A 17,695-nucleotide genomic window follows, 5' to 3' on the forward strand; every position below is an offset into this window, starting at 1 on the left:
TATCTGTATTCAGTTTGATTAGACATAGACTTGCGGATTTTATTTTATTTTACTTGGTAATTCACTTTGCTCTGTCTGTCACTACTTGGAACCACTTACATTCTACTTTCTGTATTTAGTAAAATCACTTTTTACTTATTAATTAACTCGGAGTATGTATTAAGACCGGGGGGTGGGGGGCAAACAGCTGTGCATATCTCTCTATCAGTGTTATAGAGGGCGAACAATTTGTGAGTTTACCCTGTATAAGCTTTATACAGGGTAAAACGGATTTATTTGGGTTTAGACCCCATTGGGAGTTGGGCATCTGAGTGTTAGAAACAAGAACACTTCTGTAAGCTGCTTCCAGTTAAGTCTGCAGCTTTGGGGCAAGTAATTCAGATCCTGGGTCTTTGTTGGAGCAGATGGGCATGTCTGGCTCAGCAAGACAGGGTGCTGGGGTCCTGAGCTGGCAGGGAAAGCAGGGGCAGAAGTAGTCTTGGCACATCAGTTGGCAGTTCCCAAGGGGGGTTCTGTGATCCAACCCGTCACACTGGGCTTTTTGTGGCCTTGCCAATATTGGTGAAGTGTATTTGATCCCACTGTAAGTGCATGTGTGCCCCATGCATGCGAGTTCAGAATCTATGAATAGCAGCACCTCAGCACTGCCGTTAGAGGAAATCTATTCTTTCTTCCCTTCTCATGACTACATTTTCTTGCTGCACCCCATCCCATCGAGCTGGAAATCTTCACCGCCTTGCTCAACAAGATCAGAAGCTTGTTCATCCCTTCAGATCAAAACCACTCATTTCAGAGCCACTCATTTGCAGAGATGAGAATGGCCCAGCCAACCATATCTTAACCAACCCGGTCAACCTAGTCAATCCTATCCATAACAGCTTTCCACCATGGCCATACTGGACTAACTGGGGCTCATCTTCCAGAGCCTCCAGAAGTGAGTCTCCTTCCCAGTGTCTCCCGAACACAGAAGGTCTCATCCTCCTTTGGCCTTAGTTTCAAGACCTCCCACAGAAGCTCGTAGGAATGGGAATGAAGAACTCCTGAATAATGAAAAAGAGTTTGGTTCCAAACCACTGGACCAGTGCCCTTCAACTTCTCCCAAAGACCCATCATCATCATCATCATCATCATTTCCCAAGGAAGCAGTCTCTTTGGCTGCAGTACCAGCTCCAGATAATTTCGAGCTTTTTCAAGAACTGCTGCCTTGAATTGCTGACACTGAGGACTGGGACTCTTCTGATCAAGGAAAAGCCCCATAAATTAATGGTTATCCTCCACAGGGTAGCAATCCCTATCTATGAAAGCATTTTGGAGCCAGCTAAATATCTCTGGCAACCCCCTGCTATATTTACCCTAACTACAAAGCAAGCAAGAAAAAAAAAGATCCCAAATTCCAGAGAGGGGCTTTGAACAATTCTATACACATCCAATCCCTCAATCTCTGGTGGACTGTGTGGTCTGGGAGAAAACTTGTCAGCCTAGCTTATCAAAGACTACTCCCAAAAAAGACCCCAGTTTGCTAGATGTCTTTGGAAGGAAAGCCTCCTCCATTTCATTCCAACTACTTATAGCAAACTAACAAGCATTATTTGCTAAGTACTACTTGACCTGAAACAAAGTATCTCCCTTTGTGAACAAGATTCCTCCAGAAGCCAGGGAGAAATGAAAGGGCAACTAGAGGCAAAAACATCTCTACATGTGGCTCTGGACGCTTCTGATATCACAGTTCAGTCCACAGCCATGGCAGTTATAACAAGGAATGATTGGTAGTTTTAAGTGTCATGCAAAGAGGTACAGAACACCATAGAGATCTTGACCTTTGTTTAGCAATTCAACAAAAGGGGCCTTACACTGAAGGAAGCCCTTCAGATACCAATCTTAGACCAGAGTACCTACTTACTCTTTAACAACAGCCTACTGATTATCCTCTGAAGAAGAAACCCATGTTCTCTCAAAAAAGGCTTACACAGTCACCCTGTGGCATCATCAAGACAGCAGGGTTGGCATAAAGGTTAAAAGTCACAACCTAGACAGCTGCGCAAGGGGAACTATGCGGAGCAAGTGGGAGCTGGAGCCCCGGTGTACCTGGCCATGGTGATGGAGTATCTGACCGCTGAGATACTGGAGCTGGCTGGTAACGCCGCTCGGGATAACAAGAAAACCCACATTATTCTTCGGCACTTGCAGCTGGCCGTGTGCAATGACAAGGAGCTGAACAAGCTGCTGGGGGGAGTCACCATCACGCAGGGTGGGGTCCTGCCCAACATTCAGGAGGTGCTGTTGCCGAAGAAAACCGAGAGCCATAAAGCCAAGGGCAAGTGAGCACAGACACCAGACTAGAGCTGTCTTTGAACCCTATCTTTGGATGCCATCTTTCCCTATTCTACCAGACTTGGGCAAGAGTCATCATGGGTAAGGCTACATTTTAGTCATGGGTATTTTTAGTAAAAGTCATGGACAGGTCACGGGCAGTAAACAAAAATTCACAGCCTGTGACCTGTCCATGACTTTTACTATACCCCTAACTAAAACTTGGGCCAGGGGGCCGCAGGTGCTGGGTGGGGCGGGGGAGTGGCCCGGGAATCCCACCGGTGCTGGGGTGTGTGGGGGCAGGCGTCGGCACGCAGCCTGGGACCCCAGCTGGTGCTGGGGGACATAGACGGGCAGCAGCGCGCGGCCCAGGACCCCCACTACCAGCAGAGCCCAAGGATATATCCGCAGGTGGCCCCACTGCCACTATCTTAATTCGGTCACCCATGGGTGCCACCACCGGGCTCTATGCCACCACTACTCCAATGGCCATATTGGGAACCTTGGGCGGCGCACCACCAGCATGCCTCTCAGGCTTTGAGCCTTGCCTGAGAACCCTTGAGGCACACCCCCTGGCCACAGCATCCAGGGCTTCAGAACTGCCTTAAAACATAGACAAACAGGAAGCCAGTACCGAGGAGGAAGTGACACCAAGAACCATATCCTCCTCTCCAGACGAAGCTGTCATACCTTCCCCACCATCTCTGGCAGATGATTTTCGTCTTTTTCAGGAGCTGGCGAACAGAATGGCAGAAACTCCCTAGACTTGGTGGAAAGACCCAGCCAACATTTGCAAGGGGATCCCCTTCTCACAAGCATCGCCATTGTTGCTCCTCACCACCGACGCATCACTCATAGGGTGGAACGTGCATCTAAACAGCCTCACGATGCAAGGCAAATGGTCGCCCACAGAGATATCCCTTCACGCCAATCTCCTCGAGCTAAGAGAGGCCAGGAATGCTTGCACCCATTTCCTCCAACTGATCACTGGATCACACACAAAGATCCTAACAGACAACATAGCCTGTATATGCTACATCAATCAGGAAGGGGGGAGCCAAGTCACCCTCCCTATGCACAGAAGCAATGAAGCTATACAATTGGTGCATCTCCTACAACGTTACACTTTCTGTGGCTTACATCCTGTGCACACAAACCTCGACAGTGGGCAGTCTCAGTCACAAATTCCCACACAATCACGAGTGGGATATATACCTGACAGTACTTCACAACCTATTTGGGGGGTGGGGGGAGGGCTGTCCACAGACCTATTGCCACTCACCTGAACAAGAAATGTCCATGCTATTGCTCCAGAGCGGGGATGGGAAAACGCTCCCTGGGTGATGTTCTCCTCCTCCCCTGGGACAGGGACCATCTCTATGCCTTCCCCCCATAACCCCTATTGCTGAATGTCCTGCTGAAAATAAAAAGGGATGGAGCTCGCATCATTTTGATTACCCCCATTTGGTCGAGACAGACTTGGTGGTACCCTTACCTGTCACAGCTCGCGACATGCCCACTGATCTCTCTCCTGGCCATTCTGCACCTCTATTAGAACAGAGGACATGCTTGGCATCCCAGCTTGGGGATTCTCTGCCTCAAGGTTTGGCTACTGCAGGGATCGGCAACCTTTGGCACGTGGCCTGCCAGGGTAAGCACCCTGGCGGGCCGGACCAGTTTGTTTACCTGCCGCGTCCGCAGGTTCATCCGATTGCGGCTCCCACTGGCCGTGGTTCACCGTTCCAGGCCAATGGGGGCTGCGGGAAGCAGCAGCCAGCACATTCCTTGGCCTGTGCTGCTTCCCACAGCCCCCATTGGCCTGGAGCGGCAAACCGCGGCCAGTGGGAGCCACGATCGGCCGAACCTGTGGACGCGGCAGGTAAACAAACTGGCCCAGCCCGCCAGGGTGCTTACCCTGGCGGTCTGCGTACCAAAGGTTGCCGATCCCTGGGCTACTGCTTGGTTCCAACACCTAGAAAGCTCCTGTTCAAGAGGTAGAAGAGGTTCTATTACACAGTAGAAAGTCCTCAATATGACGTAACTTACCTGCAGTAATGCTCCAGGTTACAGATTTGGTGCATGTCCCAGTAAATCTCCCCAACATCTGTGAATCTTCCACATTATTCTTTGACCCTAAAAAAGTCGGGTCTATCTCTAAGCTCTCTTAGGGTCAGCCTAGAGGCTATAACAGCTTTCCACCAACCTGTAGAAGGGTACTCCGTGCTGTCACACCCAATCACTAAGAGGTTCCTCAAGGGTATAGTAACCTCTTCCCTCAACCTGTAATTGCCAGGATCACCTCTGGAGCCTTTTTGTAAAATCAGCATTACCTTAGCTACCTCCCAGTCATCTGGTAGAGGCTGATTTAAGTGATGGGTTACATACCACAGTTAGTAGTTTTGCAGTTTCATATTGGAGTTCCTTCAGAACTCTTGGGTGAATACCATCTAGTCCTTGTGACTTATTACTGTTTAATTTATCCATTTGTTCCAAAGCCACTTCTGTTGACACCTAAATCTTCAGACAGTTCCTCAGATTTGTTACCTAAAAAAATGGTTCAGGTGTGTAAAGGAATGCAAAGAATTCATTTAGTTTCTCCCCTCAACATCCTTGTCTTCCTTGAGTGGTCCTTTAGCACCTTTATCGTCCAGTGGCTCCACTGATTGTTTGGCAGGCTTCCTGCTTCTGATGTATTTAAAAAAAAATTGCTTTTGTTTTTTAAGATTTTTGCTAGTTAGTCTTCAAAATCTTTTTTTCTAAAATGTATGTAAGTGTAATATTTAAAAAGTTATGTATCTATATTGAAAATTATGTTCTTAAGGTAAGCCAGGCCACCAGGAGGTGACATGCCTTGGACAGGTTCCGTCAGGCAAGGAGTAATAGAAACTTTTCTTTCTGTGTATTGTCCGCTTCACAATGGAAGCCTACTTGTATTGAGCCTGATGCTAATGAAGAGACTGTGAAATCATGAGAGAAAATCTGTGTGAAAAAAAAGAATCAACAAAGGGGTATCCTGTTTATGAGTAAAGACTTTTGGGGAATAACTGGGGCTTACTGAGGTACACCCTGGATTCTTCACCGAGGAATGAACTGTCAGCGTCTTCTGTCTTATGAAAGGAGGGTTATAGCCAACCTGGCTGGAAAACGCTGAGATGACTTTGTGTGAGCTAAACTTCATTAGACAGGAAAATATCTTGTTAATTAATCCTAGTCTGTAGAATGTGAGGTATGATTTTTTTTTTACAAGTAACCAGTTGTTTCCAATACGTTTACTTGTGACCTTCTCAAATCTATTTTTTGTTAAATACTCATATTTGTTTTCACTATAAACATATCTAAGTGCTGTGTGTTAAGAGGAGATGTAACTAGTGTAACTAGTGTAGCTGGTGGTTCTGTTCCTTTTGGGAACAGCAAATCTCTGAATTCTGTGAGTGTCTATTGGACTAGAGGCTGGACAGTCCAGGGAGATGCTCAGAGGGCTCCGGTTTTGGAGAGTGCCTGTCACTAACCTGCAGAGGTTATAGCGGAGCCTGCATAGGCTAAGAAGGGAGTGCTTGCATTACCTCTGGCCAGTGGAGTCAGGGAGCTGACGCATGGCAGGCACAGGCAAGGCTTCCTCATGCTAAGAACAGGTGGTAGTGAATTCCTTCATAACCCTGGGGGCTCCTGGGAAGCATCACAACAATCTTACTTCGTTTTAATATATTTTGATCCAGTTGTGCTTTTATGATGTATTTCAGGAGAGAGCCCTCAGGGAAGAGAGTTATACATCTCAGTCTTCCAGCTTTACTCAACTTCTCAAAGTGAAAGACCAAGAAGAGCATCTGAAACATGAGATCAAGATGCACCAAGAGCTCTTGCAGCAGGAAAAGAAAAACTTGCAAGAACTTATGGAAAAGGTTGTCTGTGACTACACCGACTTTCTAAATGCATCTTCATTGTTCACCTAAAGATAAGGAATCATATTCTTTTCTATTAAATTCATTTGTTAAGAAGAGGTATACTCCACTTTGTGCTTACAGGACATGATCCAGCTCCCATTGAAGTCAACAGGAGTCTCTTCATTTATTTCAATGGGAAATGGAACAGATCCATAGTGCTCTGCCTTACTAATTGAAGGAAGGCCTAGTGGTAAGATTTATTTTTTCCATTTATGGTACTGCTGACCCAGCACAATGAATCAAAAGTGTACTGGTTCTTTCTGTTTGCAGCCATTTTATTTATTATTCAGAGGTCATGGGCCTCCAGAAGCCATGACTCCAGACTCTCTCTCATGATCTGAAGTTGGAGTCATTTCTTCATGGCTGACTTTGCCATTCTGGAGTCACTGTGTTTTATCCCAGTTTTCCTGTGACTCCTGCTATATGCAGCTACCATCACAACACTTTCCCACTTTTCAGAAAGACAGAATATGCAGATATCTCCAGGGACGCTGTCACTGGCTTTTTGTTCAGCCAGTTGGGGGGGGGGGGGTTGCCTTGAAATAATAGCACCCCTTTTTTTTTTTTTTTTTGCCCTCAGCCTGTTGTATTCTAATGTGATTACATAGTAAGTAATTAATACCAAATAACCAAGTCCCTGGATTGAATCTTCTTTCTTGCTCTGAATTTTCATTGCTTATAGCTAAGGCTACATTTTAGTCATGGGTATTTTTAGTAAAAGTCATGGACGGGTCATGCTCAGTAAACAAAAATTCACAGCCCGTGACCTGTCCATGACTTTTACTATATACTCCTAACTAAACTGGGGCCGGGAGGCTGCGGGTGCTCTGGGGAGGCGGGCTGGGGGGCACAGCCTGGGACCCCCGCTGGTGCTAGGGAGGGAGGGTTGGCGGGGCTGTCAGGCTCCCTACTCGGCTCGAACCGGCATGTCCCTGCAGTTCCTAGAGGGAGGGGCGTCCGGGGGGCTCTACGCGCTGCTCCTGCCACAAGCGCCGGCTCCGCAGCTCCCATTGGCAGGGAACCGCCAATGGGAGCTGCAGGGGTTGCGCCTGCAGGAGTGGGCAGTGCATGAAGCCCCCTGGCCCTTCCACCTAGGAATTGCAAGGACATACTGGTGGGAGACCCCCCCCAAGTAAGCCCGCCCTGTACCCTAACCCCCTCCCCCAGCCCTGAGCCCCCTCCCACACACCCAAATTGCTGCTGCTGGGCCAGGAGCTGCCCGACTCGGGAAGCCCCTGGACCAGCACTGGCTGCTGCAGAAGTCACGGAGGTCACGGGATCCATGACTTCCGTGACAGACGCAGCCTTAATTATAGCTCTTGAAGAAAATCAGTGTTGATTTATTATTGGTGCAGCTAATGGCATTATGAGAACTGCTCCCTGCTATAATAAGGGAAACAGCAAATACCACTTCTAAGGAAGCTTTGAATATCACTTAACAAGTCTTTAGTCCTTCTGATATATTATTATTATTATCATAGTACCTAGTCATGGACCAAGTCCCCGTTGTGCTAGGTACTGTTTAAACACAAAATAAAAAGGCGGTATGGCAGCTCTCTGGGGATCCTAAGGGTATGTCTACACAGCTGCTGGGAGCAAGTCTTGCAGCCTGGGTTGACAGTCTCATGCTAGAGGGGCTTGAGCGAGCATGCTAAAAATAGCTGCGTAGCTATTGCTTTGACATTCAAGCTCGAGCTCAGGCTCTGAAGCCCACCTCCCTCCCTAGGCTTCAGAGCCTGCGCTCCAGCATGAGCGGGAACGTCTGTCTGCATTGCTATTTTTAGCATGCTAGTGTGGCCCCACTAGCACAAGCCTGTAGACTCAGACTGCAAGATTTGCTCCCAGCAGCTGTGTAGGCAGACCCTAAGTGTCCCAGTTGGATACCATGCAGCAAGTCTGTCTGAGCACAAAAATAGAGCTCTGAAAACTGGCTAAACTGGCCCTGAGTTTGGTAATTAGTTGGCAAATAAACCCACTACTGCAAAGTAATTGTCATGTATAAAACCAAGCTGGAATGGGAAAGTAGTTCTGGATTCTCACGCCCCAGGCCAGCAGAACACAGACCTGTCACGGAGATGATGGGTTTATTTGGTAAAGTGGTTGTAAGCTGTAGTTAGTTGAACATTCTGTTTAATTTGTAGTTCACCATAAACTGTGCTCCTAAAAGGTGGTCACAGACTGAAAGTAAAATTTGCTGATGCTGGCTACATGTTGGTAGGTGCATAATGAGAAAAACGATGTCTTTAGGTCTCAGAAGTGAGGAAGACCAAACTTTTGATTGCAGATGCCTGATCCCAGAGAGCGATCCCAAGCTGAGAAATCAGTATCACCCTTTACTTAAATTAGGGCTACCATATGTCCGGATTTCCCCGGACATGTCCGGCTTTTCGGTCTATAAATAGCCCTCCGGGGGGGATTTTTAAAAATCTTAAAATGTCCGGGATTTCCCCCCGGTCGGCTATTTATGGACAGAAAAGCGGCGGCCAAGTGCCGCTCGGCAGCCAAAGCCCCTTCCCGGCTCCCCCCATCCCCTGCAGCCCCTGCAGCCTTACCACGCCGTCCGGCCCCGCAGCTGTCTTCCCCCTCCTCCCCTCCCCTGAACGCTCCACCCACCTGCTCCTCCCCCTCCCCTGCTTCCCGCGAATCAGATCTTCGCGGGAAGTCTGAAAAAAAGCAGGGGCAGGCGGGAGGCAGCAGCAGGTAAGCTGGGGCTGGGGCTGGGGCGGGGGGGACGCGAGGAGGAGAGCTCTGGGGAGGCGCGGCCCTGGCCGAGCAGCTCCCTCCGGCCTGGGCCGAGCGGCGCCCGGCGGCCCCAGTGGCTCTGGCCCTGGCCCCAGCGGCTCCGGCCCGGCTTGGCTCGGGCCCCAGAGCACCGGCCCTGGTTCCAGCTGAGCATGCCAGCCAGGCCCCGGCCGAGCGGTGCCGGCTGAGCACCCCCGGCCCCAGCAGCTCGGGCCCCAGGGCGGCGGCCCCAGTTCTGGCCGAGCGCGCCAGCCCAGCCCCGGCCGAGCACCTCCGGCCCAGCCCCAAGCCCCGCAACCCCGGCTGGAGCTCCGGCCGGAGCGCAGCCTGATTCCTGGGCTCTTTAAAGCCGGCCCTGGTCAGGGGACAGGGAGGGGGGGTTGGATGGGTCGGGAGTTTGGGGGGGGCTGTCAGGGTGGCAGGGGTGTGGAGAGGGGTTGGGACAGTCAGGGACAGGGAGCAGGGGGGGGTTAGATGGTCTGGGGTTCTGGGCGGTCTGTCACGGGGGCAGGGGTGTGGAGAGGGGTTGAGGCAGGCAGGGAGCAGAGGGGGTTGGATGGGTCGGGAGTTCTGGGGGTCCTGTCAGGGGGCGGGGAGCAGTTGGATAGGGCATGGGAGTCCCAGGGGTCTGTCTGGGGGCGGGGGTGTGAATAGGGGTGGGGGTATGGATAAGGGTCTGGGCAGTCAGGGGACAGGTAGTGTCCTAGGGGGGCAGTTAGGGTGGGGGGTTCTCAGGAGGGGGCAGTCAGGGGACAAGAAGCAGGGTGGCTTAGATAGGGGGTGGGGTCCTAGTGGGCAGTTAGTGGCAGGGGTCCCAGGAGGGGGCAGTCAGGGGACAAGGAGCGGGGGGGGGGGTTCGGGGTTCTGAGGGGGGCAGTCAGGGGGTGGGAAGTGGGAGGGAGTGGATGGGGGGGGCAGGGCAGGGCAGGGGCGGGGCTAGAGTGGGACTCCTGCCCCCCCCCCCCCCCCCCCCGTGTCCTCTTTTTTGCTTGTGGAAATATGGTAACCCTACTTAAATTGGAAATTGATTTTTTTTAGATAAACAAACTATGGGAGTGGTGTAATCCCAAGTGTTCCAAAAGCTTACATAACAGGAAGCATTTCTGTAAGCAGTCACTTGTATTTGAAATTGAAAAATATTCCAGTTTGTGTGTGCTTGTGTGTGTGTGTACATAGTTAGCATACATATACATTTTTGTCTTTTATGATCTTGACCCTGGCTTGTTCTTCTCACAGGTTCATATTTTGGAACAAGGAAGCACATCTCTTGACTTAAATGTAGCAACAATATGTAGTCGAATAGCTGAAATGAAGGGTATGCTGGACAAAGAGGAACAGGATAATATTGAACTACAAAGAGATAAAGCTTTGTTGGTAGATCTTGTATCTAGTTTACAAAACCAGGTAAATTGCTTTATCTAATCTATATGATGAAATCAGGAACCTTAAAATAAACATAGGGCCCAATCTAACTTTCATTGAAGTGAGTGGTAGACTGATGAACTGATTCAGTGCATTCCCACTGCCCCTGATAGGTAGGCCCTACCAAATTCATGGCCATGAAAAACGCATCAAGGACCGTGAAATCTGGTCTTTTGTGTGCTTTTACCCTATATTATACAGATTTCACAGGGATGACCTGAGTTTCTCAAATTGGGGGTCCTGACCCAAAAGGGAGTTCCAGGGGGGTCACAAGGTTATTTTGGGGAGGTTGCACTATTGCCACCCTTACTTCTGCACTGCCTTCAGATCTGGGTGGCCAGAGAGCGGCAGCTGTTGGTCGGACACCCAGCTCTAAAGGCAGCGCCCCACCAGCAGCAGCAATGCAGACGCAAGGGTGGCAATACCATACTATCCTTACTTCTGCGCTGCCTTCAGAGCTGGGTGGCCGGAGAGTGGTGGCTGCTGACTGAGGACCCAGCTCCAGAGGCAGTGCAGAAGGGTGGCAACCCCATACCATGCCATCCTTACTTCTGCATTGCTGCTGGTGGCGGCTCAGCCTTCAGAGCTGGGCTCCCAGCCAGCAGCCACCATTTCCCAGTTGCCCAGCTCTGAAAGCAGCGCCGCCGCCATCAGCAGCTCAGAAGTAAGGGTAGCAGTACTGCCACCACCACCTACAATAACCTTGCGACCCCTCCCCCCACACCCACACCCACAACTCCCTTTTGAGTCAGGACCCCTACAAATTACAACACTGAAATAGCTGAAATAATGAAATTTACTATTTTTAAAATCCTATGCCCGTGAAATCGATGAAAATGGACAGTGAATTTGGTAGGACCCCACTGATAGGGCTTCTGGAAAGCCCCTGGCAGAGGTTCACACTTTCCCCCTCACTAAAACTTCAAATTAGGATGAAGTTGAAAGCCCTACTTTCCCTTTCCCTGGGGGAAATCCCCCCTAAGTACAGAAGACCATAAATCTATCCTTTAGTATTATAATTGCATCCGTTACATGAACTACTCTGTGACTGTTGTCTGTTGTAACTTGTAACATAGACATTTCCTAGGAACCTGTGTTTCTTTATTTTTCAGAACTGTGCTAAACACCAAGTATACTTTGGATACAAAAATAAACAGCAAAAGAACTTAGAAAAAGTGAAAATGAAAACTACATTGAGTTTTTTATTCTCATTTTGAATATTCCACTGAATATGAATGTAAGGGAGTAAATTATAAGTGTGGTGCCCTCAAGTATAACTTAATATTTTCCCAATCTCCTATTGGAAAAAAAGTAATCAAAGCATGACCTTGGCATTTCCAGCCAAAGTATGTGACTAAAGATATGTCTACACAGCAAAAAAAAAAAAAAAAAATCACAGCTGGCACGGGCTCAGGCTGTGGGGGTGTTTCATTGCTGTATAGATTTCTGGCTTGGGCTGGAGCCTGAGCTCTTGGACATTCCCATCCTACAGGGTCTTAGAGCCTGGGCTCCAGCCCGAGCCCAGAGGCCTAGACAGCAATGAAACAGCCCCACAGCCCAAGCTTCATGAGCCTGAGTCGACTTGCACAGGCCAGCCGCGGGTTTTTCTTTGCTGTGTAGACATATCCTTGGAGTCTCTTTCCCCCCTATTGGTGGTAGATCTAATTTTTGGCAATCCTAACAGGAGTTAAGGATCATCTACATTCATTGTGGACTGCCATTTTGCTCATGCAGTCTCTTCATGCCTATGCTGCAGCTTCATCCTGGTATGTGATCTTTCAGCCCAGGGGACTGACAGTCAGTGCTGATATTTTATTGCCATCCTTAGGACTGAGTTGTGAACCATGCATCACAATCCCTCAGTATTAACTGTGGGAAGTTAATGGGATTTAAGGGTACTCAGCATCCTGTAGAATCTTGCCCTTAATCTCTCTGCAGAATGGATTTAAGGTTGATCACAAATGACAAACAAACCGAGAACCACTTAAGGCTCTCACTAAACCGAATGGTGTCATTTTAGTATATGTATCATCGGATGACAAAAAAATAGCCTGTGAAATGTACTAAATATCTCTAACAAAATTGAATCATTGTCTTTGATTACTCTGTGTTTTAAAAACAGAGCAATCTCAACTGTATACATATCTAGCCAATAACTCATAAGACTTTAAAAAACTTAACTCACTTGCTTTTGGTTTTGTTTCATCTGGCTTCCTTTTTCAACTGACAATATTTTCCCCATTACAGCTTGTTGGGAGGGACAGTGAACTCTCACAAACATCTACTAAGATGCTGCAGCTTGATCAGGATATTTCAGCACTGAAAACAAAGCATGTGTTACGTCAGTCTCTTCAGTCAGAAAAATGGCAGGAAATCTCCAAAATGGCAAGCTCGATGAGGAAACTTACCAAATCAATGACAGATGTAGCGGATAGCATGGGGAAATATTAGGTTGGGTGACCCAATTAGAGGTGCTATGCTGTAGATAGAAAATTAATCCTTTAAGTACAACTTGACTTTAATTTCAGTGGGCTAGTCATCTTTATGATCATTTTTGTTTTTAACAAAATTGATTTCAGAGATTTAAAATGCTATGAAAATACTTGTAATGGAGCAGTTTCTTTTTCACTCTACCACATAGACATGAGATTGTCTTCATGAAGCCAATAAACAATATAGATTTGGTTCCTTAAATGTATTTGAAATCTAGTAAGTGTAGATCTAGCTTTGGTGATGGCCAATTATTGTAATTTTGGTGAGTAAAATGTTACTCAGTTTCTCTTTACACGGTAATGAATAAGAGTTCTTGTGTGAAAAAATGAGTAATATGTGAGTGAAAAAGATTTCATCCATAATAGGGCTTCATAAAAATATGAATAAAATAACCTATTTTTCAGCAGATTTAATGGATTTAGATGCATAATTCCCATTAAATTTAATCCATATCTCTTAGCTTTCAAAATCTCATCCTATATTTTTTAAAAAGCAAATGTACTAATTGTGCTCTATTCAGTGAAACAGTTACATATAGAGAGGGGTTGCTCTGCTGTTTCACAAATTTTTGACTATATCCTGCCATTAGTGTGTTTTGAAATTTTTAATCCAAAATATCTAATCACATAAATTAGAGAGACAAGGTGGGTGAGGTAATATCTTTTATTGGACCAACTTCTGTTGGTGAGAGAGACAAGCTTTTGAGCTACACAGAGCTCCTCTTCAGGTCCTGAGATATTACCTCACCCACCTTCTCTCTAATATCCTAGGATCGACACAGCTACACCACCACTGCATATTGACTTAAGTAGATCTCTGCACAGAAGTACTATTTATGGAAGAATGTCTTCTTATTTGAAAAGATATGAAACACTGCATCAATTTTTCTCACATTCAGCATACTGCTGTCACCCTTGCATAAGTAGTAAACTCTTCTGTGCAGTCAAAAGAGATGTACAAATCACAAATGGGGCAGGCTTGCCGGAAAAAAACTATTCATATTTTACAATCATTCAAATTCAAAAGCAGCAGCCTATGCATATTAAAAGGAACTTTTTTTTCAAATGTATATAAATTAAGGCTGCCTTGGGCAGATCTGGCACTTTCAAGTTTTGTCTTCAAAAAACAAAGTTGAGCTGTAATATGAAATTTGTACTTTGCAATGTTCTAAAATATTTTCCAATAAACAATCATTTTTCTTACTTATAAATGTTCATTTTAGACTACTATCTATAAACATTTTCATTTAGTTCCATTATTTTTTCTTAAAACTAAAATGTTACATGTTGTTGTTAGGTACACAAATAAGGGTCCAAAACGTTCTTTACCTCATGTTACCTTATTGCCCTGTTATCTTTACTCTCTCATTTTAGCCTCCAACAAGTCCAGCCTGCAATGTGCTGAGTGCTAGAGCTGGCTGAATAACAGATTTTTCAGTTTGCTGGCAATTCCAAAACACATACAAATTTTGTTTCAGGTTGACCCAAAACACAATATTTTTGTTTCAATTCCTTATTTTATATTTTGGCAAACCAAAAAGTCAAAAAATTCATTTCAGGTCAAACAAAACGCTTTGACCTGAAGCATATGTTTAGATGTTTATGTTTATATTTTGAGCATTTTTAAAACATTTTAACATGTTAAAATAAAACTGAAGGAAATTTCAAAATGAAAAGTTGTTTCAAATAAAAAAATTGAAACATTTTGTTTAGAAAATGTCAAAACTGTTTTGATTTTTTGGGGAATTTTTAAAAGTTTTTTTTTTTTAAATCAAAACAATATGCAAAATTGACACAGATTTGCAAAGTGTTTCGGTGTCACCAAATCTACTTTTTTTTTTTTTTTTATTGCGCAGTTCTGAGTGCCCTCAACTCCCATCGTGCTCAGGTGAGGTCCACAATCAGGAACAGTCTCTATCTAACAAATGTATATATAAGAAAGAGGCAACACCTAATTTCATTATTTCCCAGTGTCATATTAATTACGAAGAAACAAGATTACCCCAGATAGTGGAGTCAGAAAATATTCTGGTATTAGCATAAACTGAAGCAAATGTACAGTCTGCCTCAAACTATGTACTAACAATCTCCATTCTTGAATACACTCACACTTAAATGGGCCCCAGCTACCATTTTACACTAAAGCATATAGGTATACAGAGTGGTGTCCTGACAAACTTTCCATTTTTAGTTAAGATGCTAAATTTGGGTACTCAGCAGAGGCTAGTGTACAGCATAACATCACAGAGTAAAGAAGCTGTGGTTTTGTTAAATAGGTGTGGTGATTGGATAGTGTTTTATAGACATTGCAATAGCTCCACTAAGGAGGGGACTAAATTAGGAGAGTGGCCTTGTCAACAAGCACAGGAAGGAGAATGACTTTCTCTTGACTCTCTGAGCTATTTTACTGGCTATCCATCACAGCTGAAATAAATGCAATGTAAAGGGGTTACTTTTTTGATGTACACAATGCATAACCATTGAAAGGTGGGATGGGAGAATAGCGTTGCCAAACATAGTTTACTAAACGTAGAATAGAAATTGAAGACCAAGATAATCTAGGCCATCCCCTGCCACTACAGGATTTTACCAACACTCTATTTTTGAATGCATTGTTCTGCCTTAGTTTTAAAGTACACAAGTGATGGGACTTTCACCATTTTCTATGAGAAATAAACTACATTTGAAAACAGTGTTTAAAATAGTTCACAAATGTAGATTTCCCTCAGTCCCATCTTGAACAAGCCTAGAGGAGCTGATCTGGATGGAGCCTAACAGAGTTCCCATCCTTGTGACTAGTACGTGACTCCTAGCCTTACAGTTTTCTTCAAAAATTGTTTTGAACACCCTGTACACACCAGCCATCTAACAGTGTTTAAGATCAATGTAGTGGAAATTATGTGTAACCCCATTTTATTAACATTTTTCAAATAGAACTCCTTCTGTTGTGTGAAAAGGCCTATTTCATTTTATTTTTAGGCAATGTTTTCCTAGTATTCAGTCTAAATTTTCTGTTGCTTAATTTTATTGTATACCTATTTTTAAACTTTATACTGTACATGTATTCTTCTATCTTGGTGAGCAGTACTAAAAATGAGGAGCTTTCAAAAGCCCCACTCCTGCACAAACATAAGATTGAACATTATGAATAGATTACATGGGACAGCTCATGTGCATAAATATTTTCAGGATTGGGGCCTAAATCTGTCATTGCTGACTAACTTCTGTGTTCCAGCCTGGATGCCTATTGGCATATTTTATATGTTTAATTTGAATCATTTGGTCTTAAAGAGACACTGGCAACTTAAAAAAAAAAAGTTACTTTTTTTCTTACTATTGTTACTTATAGCACGTAAGATGACTGTAACTGAAAGAAATTAGAAATATATGTTCTTTTTTCATTTTGTTCACTTTGTGCATTTAATATCACTACATAGAATCACTTCCACTGTTTTCACCACAGTCATTTCCCACCGTGGTTTGTGTGAGTCTTTCACATAGCAATAAGGGAGAAAACTTAAAAAAACCTGTGAATGTAAAACCACCCAAGCTGACAGTGACACTCAGTAAAGTGTCATACATTAAATTACTTTTTAAGGAACACTGTCACCTTGAGATTTTGAAAATTTTGCCATCAAACACCTAAGTGACTTATGAAAATTGAACTTATGCTCCTAAGTCACTTAGGGTGCAGATCCTCAAAAGTAGTTAGGCACCGAAGTACCTTTGAGGATCTGGGCCTTATGCGCCTAAGTCCTACTGAAAGTGCTTCAGTGATTTAGAAGTATGTCCCATTTTCAAAAGTGACATAGACCCATACTGCCACATTTTAAAGGTGCCTAAAGAGAGACATGTGTCTAGTGCGATTATCAAAAGCCCATTTTCATTGTGGAAGTTAGGTCCCCAGGGACATTTAAAAATGGGACTTATGTTCTTAAGTACCTTACGCACTTTTGAAAATTTGACCCCTGACTAATTTTTTTAAATAGTTCCAGGTACATCTGCCTCTGAATCCCCTGCCCTGCCAGTTAATCAGATTTTTTTAAAAGAGGAAAATCTATTCCCTGTTGCTGAGTGAAAGACTGGGAGAAACTGACTATGTACAGAGTATAATCGTGGGGGAGGAGGGTGGGAGGAACAACAATGTATTTCTCTAATCTCTTTCAGTTACAGCCATTTTAGGTGTTACTTGTAACAATAATAAATAAATAAAAATCCTACAGGAGTGATTTATAAATTGATAATATCTCTTTAACACATTCATTAAAAAAATCTTAGAATTCATGTTCAGTATGTCATTAAACAAAGATGTGTCCTTTACGTGGCTTAAAGTAGATTGAGAAAGCAGGTAAAATGCCAGCTCTACTCCCTGCACAGGTCCCTTGGAGGCAGATTTGCTCTATAAGAGGACATTGGGGTGGTTTCCAGATGGAAGACTTCTGTCCAGTAACACTATTTTCATCTTGTTGGTTTTTTTAACCCAAGCCTGGGGATTCCAGGGATTCCCAGCTGTCACTCAAGGCCGGAGTGATACCCCCATGGTGCAAGCACCTGTGGGGCGGGGATGGCGGCGAGGCCGCTCTGCCTGTTCCAGGTGAGCAGCATTAGTGTAGCACGCCGGTTCGCTGCCGTCTCTACTCCGATCTGGCCGCCAGGTGGCGTGCGGCTGCGTCTGCCGGACTCCAGGGGAGGAGGCGGGGGCAGCGGGGAAAGAGGTAACTAGAGGCCACTTGCGGCGGCTACCGCAGTAGTGCTGAGCCTTTCCTCCTGGATACTGCGCGGTGCAGG

The 17,695-nt window shown here is 45.4% G+C and overlaps 1 protein-coding gene across 1 annotated transcript in view; it reads left to right on the forward strand.

Annotated features, from left to right (window-relative positions):
• Positions 1 to 12,866, forward strand: part of LOC135876114 (golgin subfamily A member 6-like protein 26) — a 40,130-nt gene extending 27,264 nt beyond the window's left edge. The window contains exons 7-9 of the mRNA XM_065401295.1: positions 6,051 to 6,209; positions 10,230 to 10,397; positions 12,663 to 12,866. Coding sequence (XP_065257367.1) covers positions 6,051 to 6,209; positions 10,230 to 10,397; positions 12,663 to 12,866 — 531 coding nt within the window. The remainder of the gene's footprint in view (positions 1 to 6,050; positions 6,210 to 10,229; positions 10,398 to 12,662) is intronic.
• The last annotated feature ends 4,829 nt before the right edge of the window (positions 12,867 to 17,695 follow it).

The sequence above is a fragment of the Emys orbicularis genome, chromosome 3 (genome assembly GCF_028017835.1).
Source record: "Emys orbicularis isolate rEmyOrb1 chromosome 3, rEmyOrb1.hap1, whole genome shotgun sequence".
NCBI lineage: Eukaryota > Metazoa > Chordata > Testudines > Emydidae > Emys > Emys orbicularis.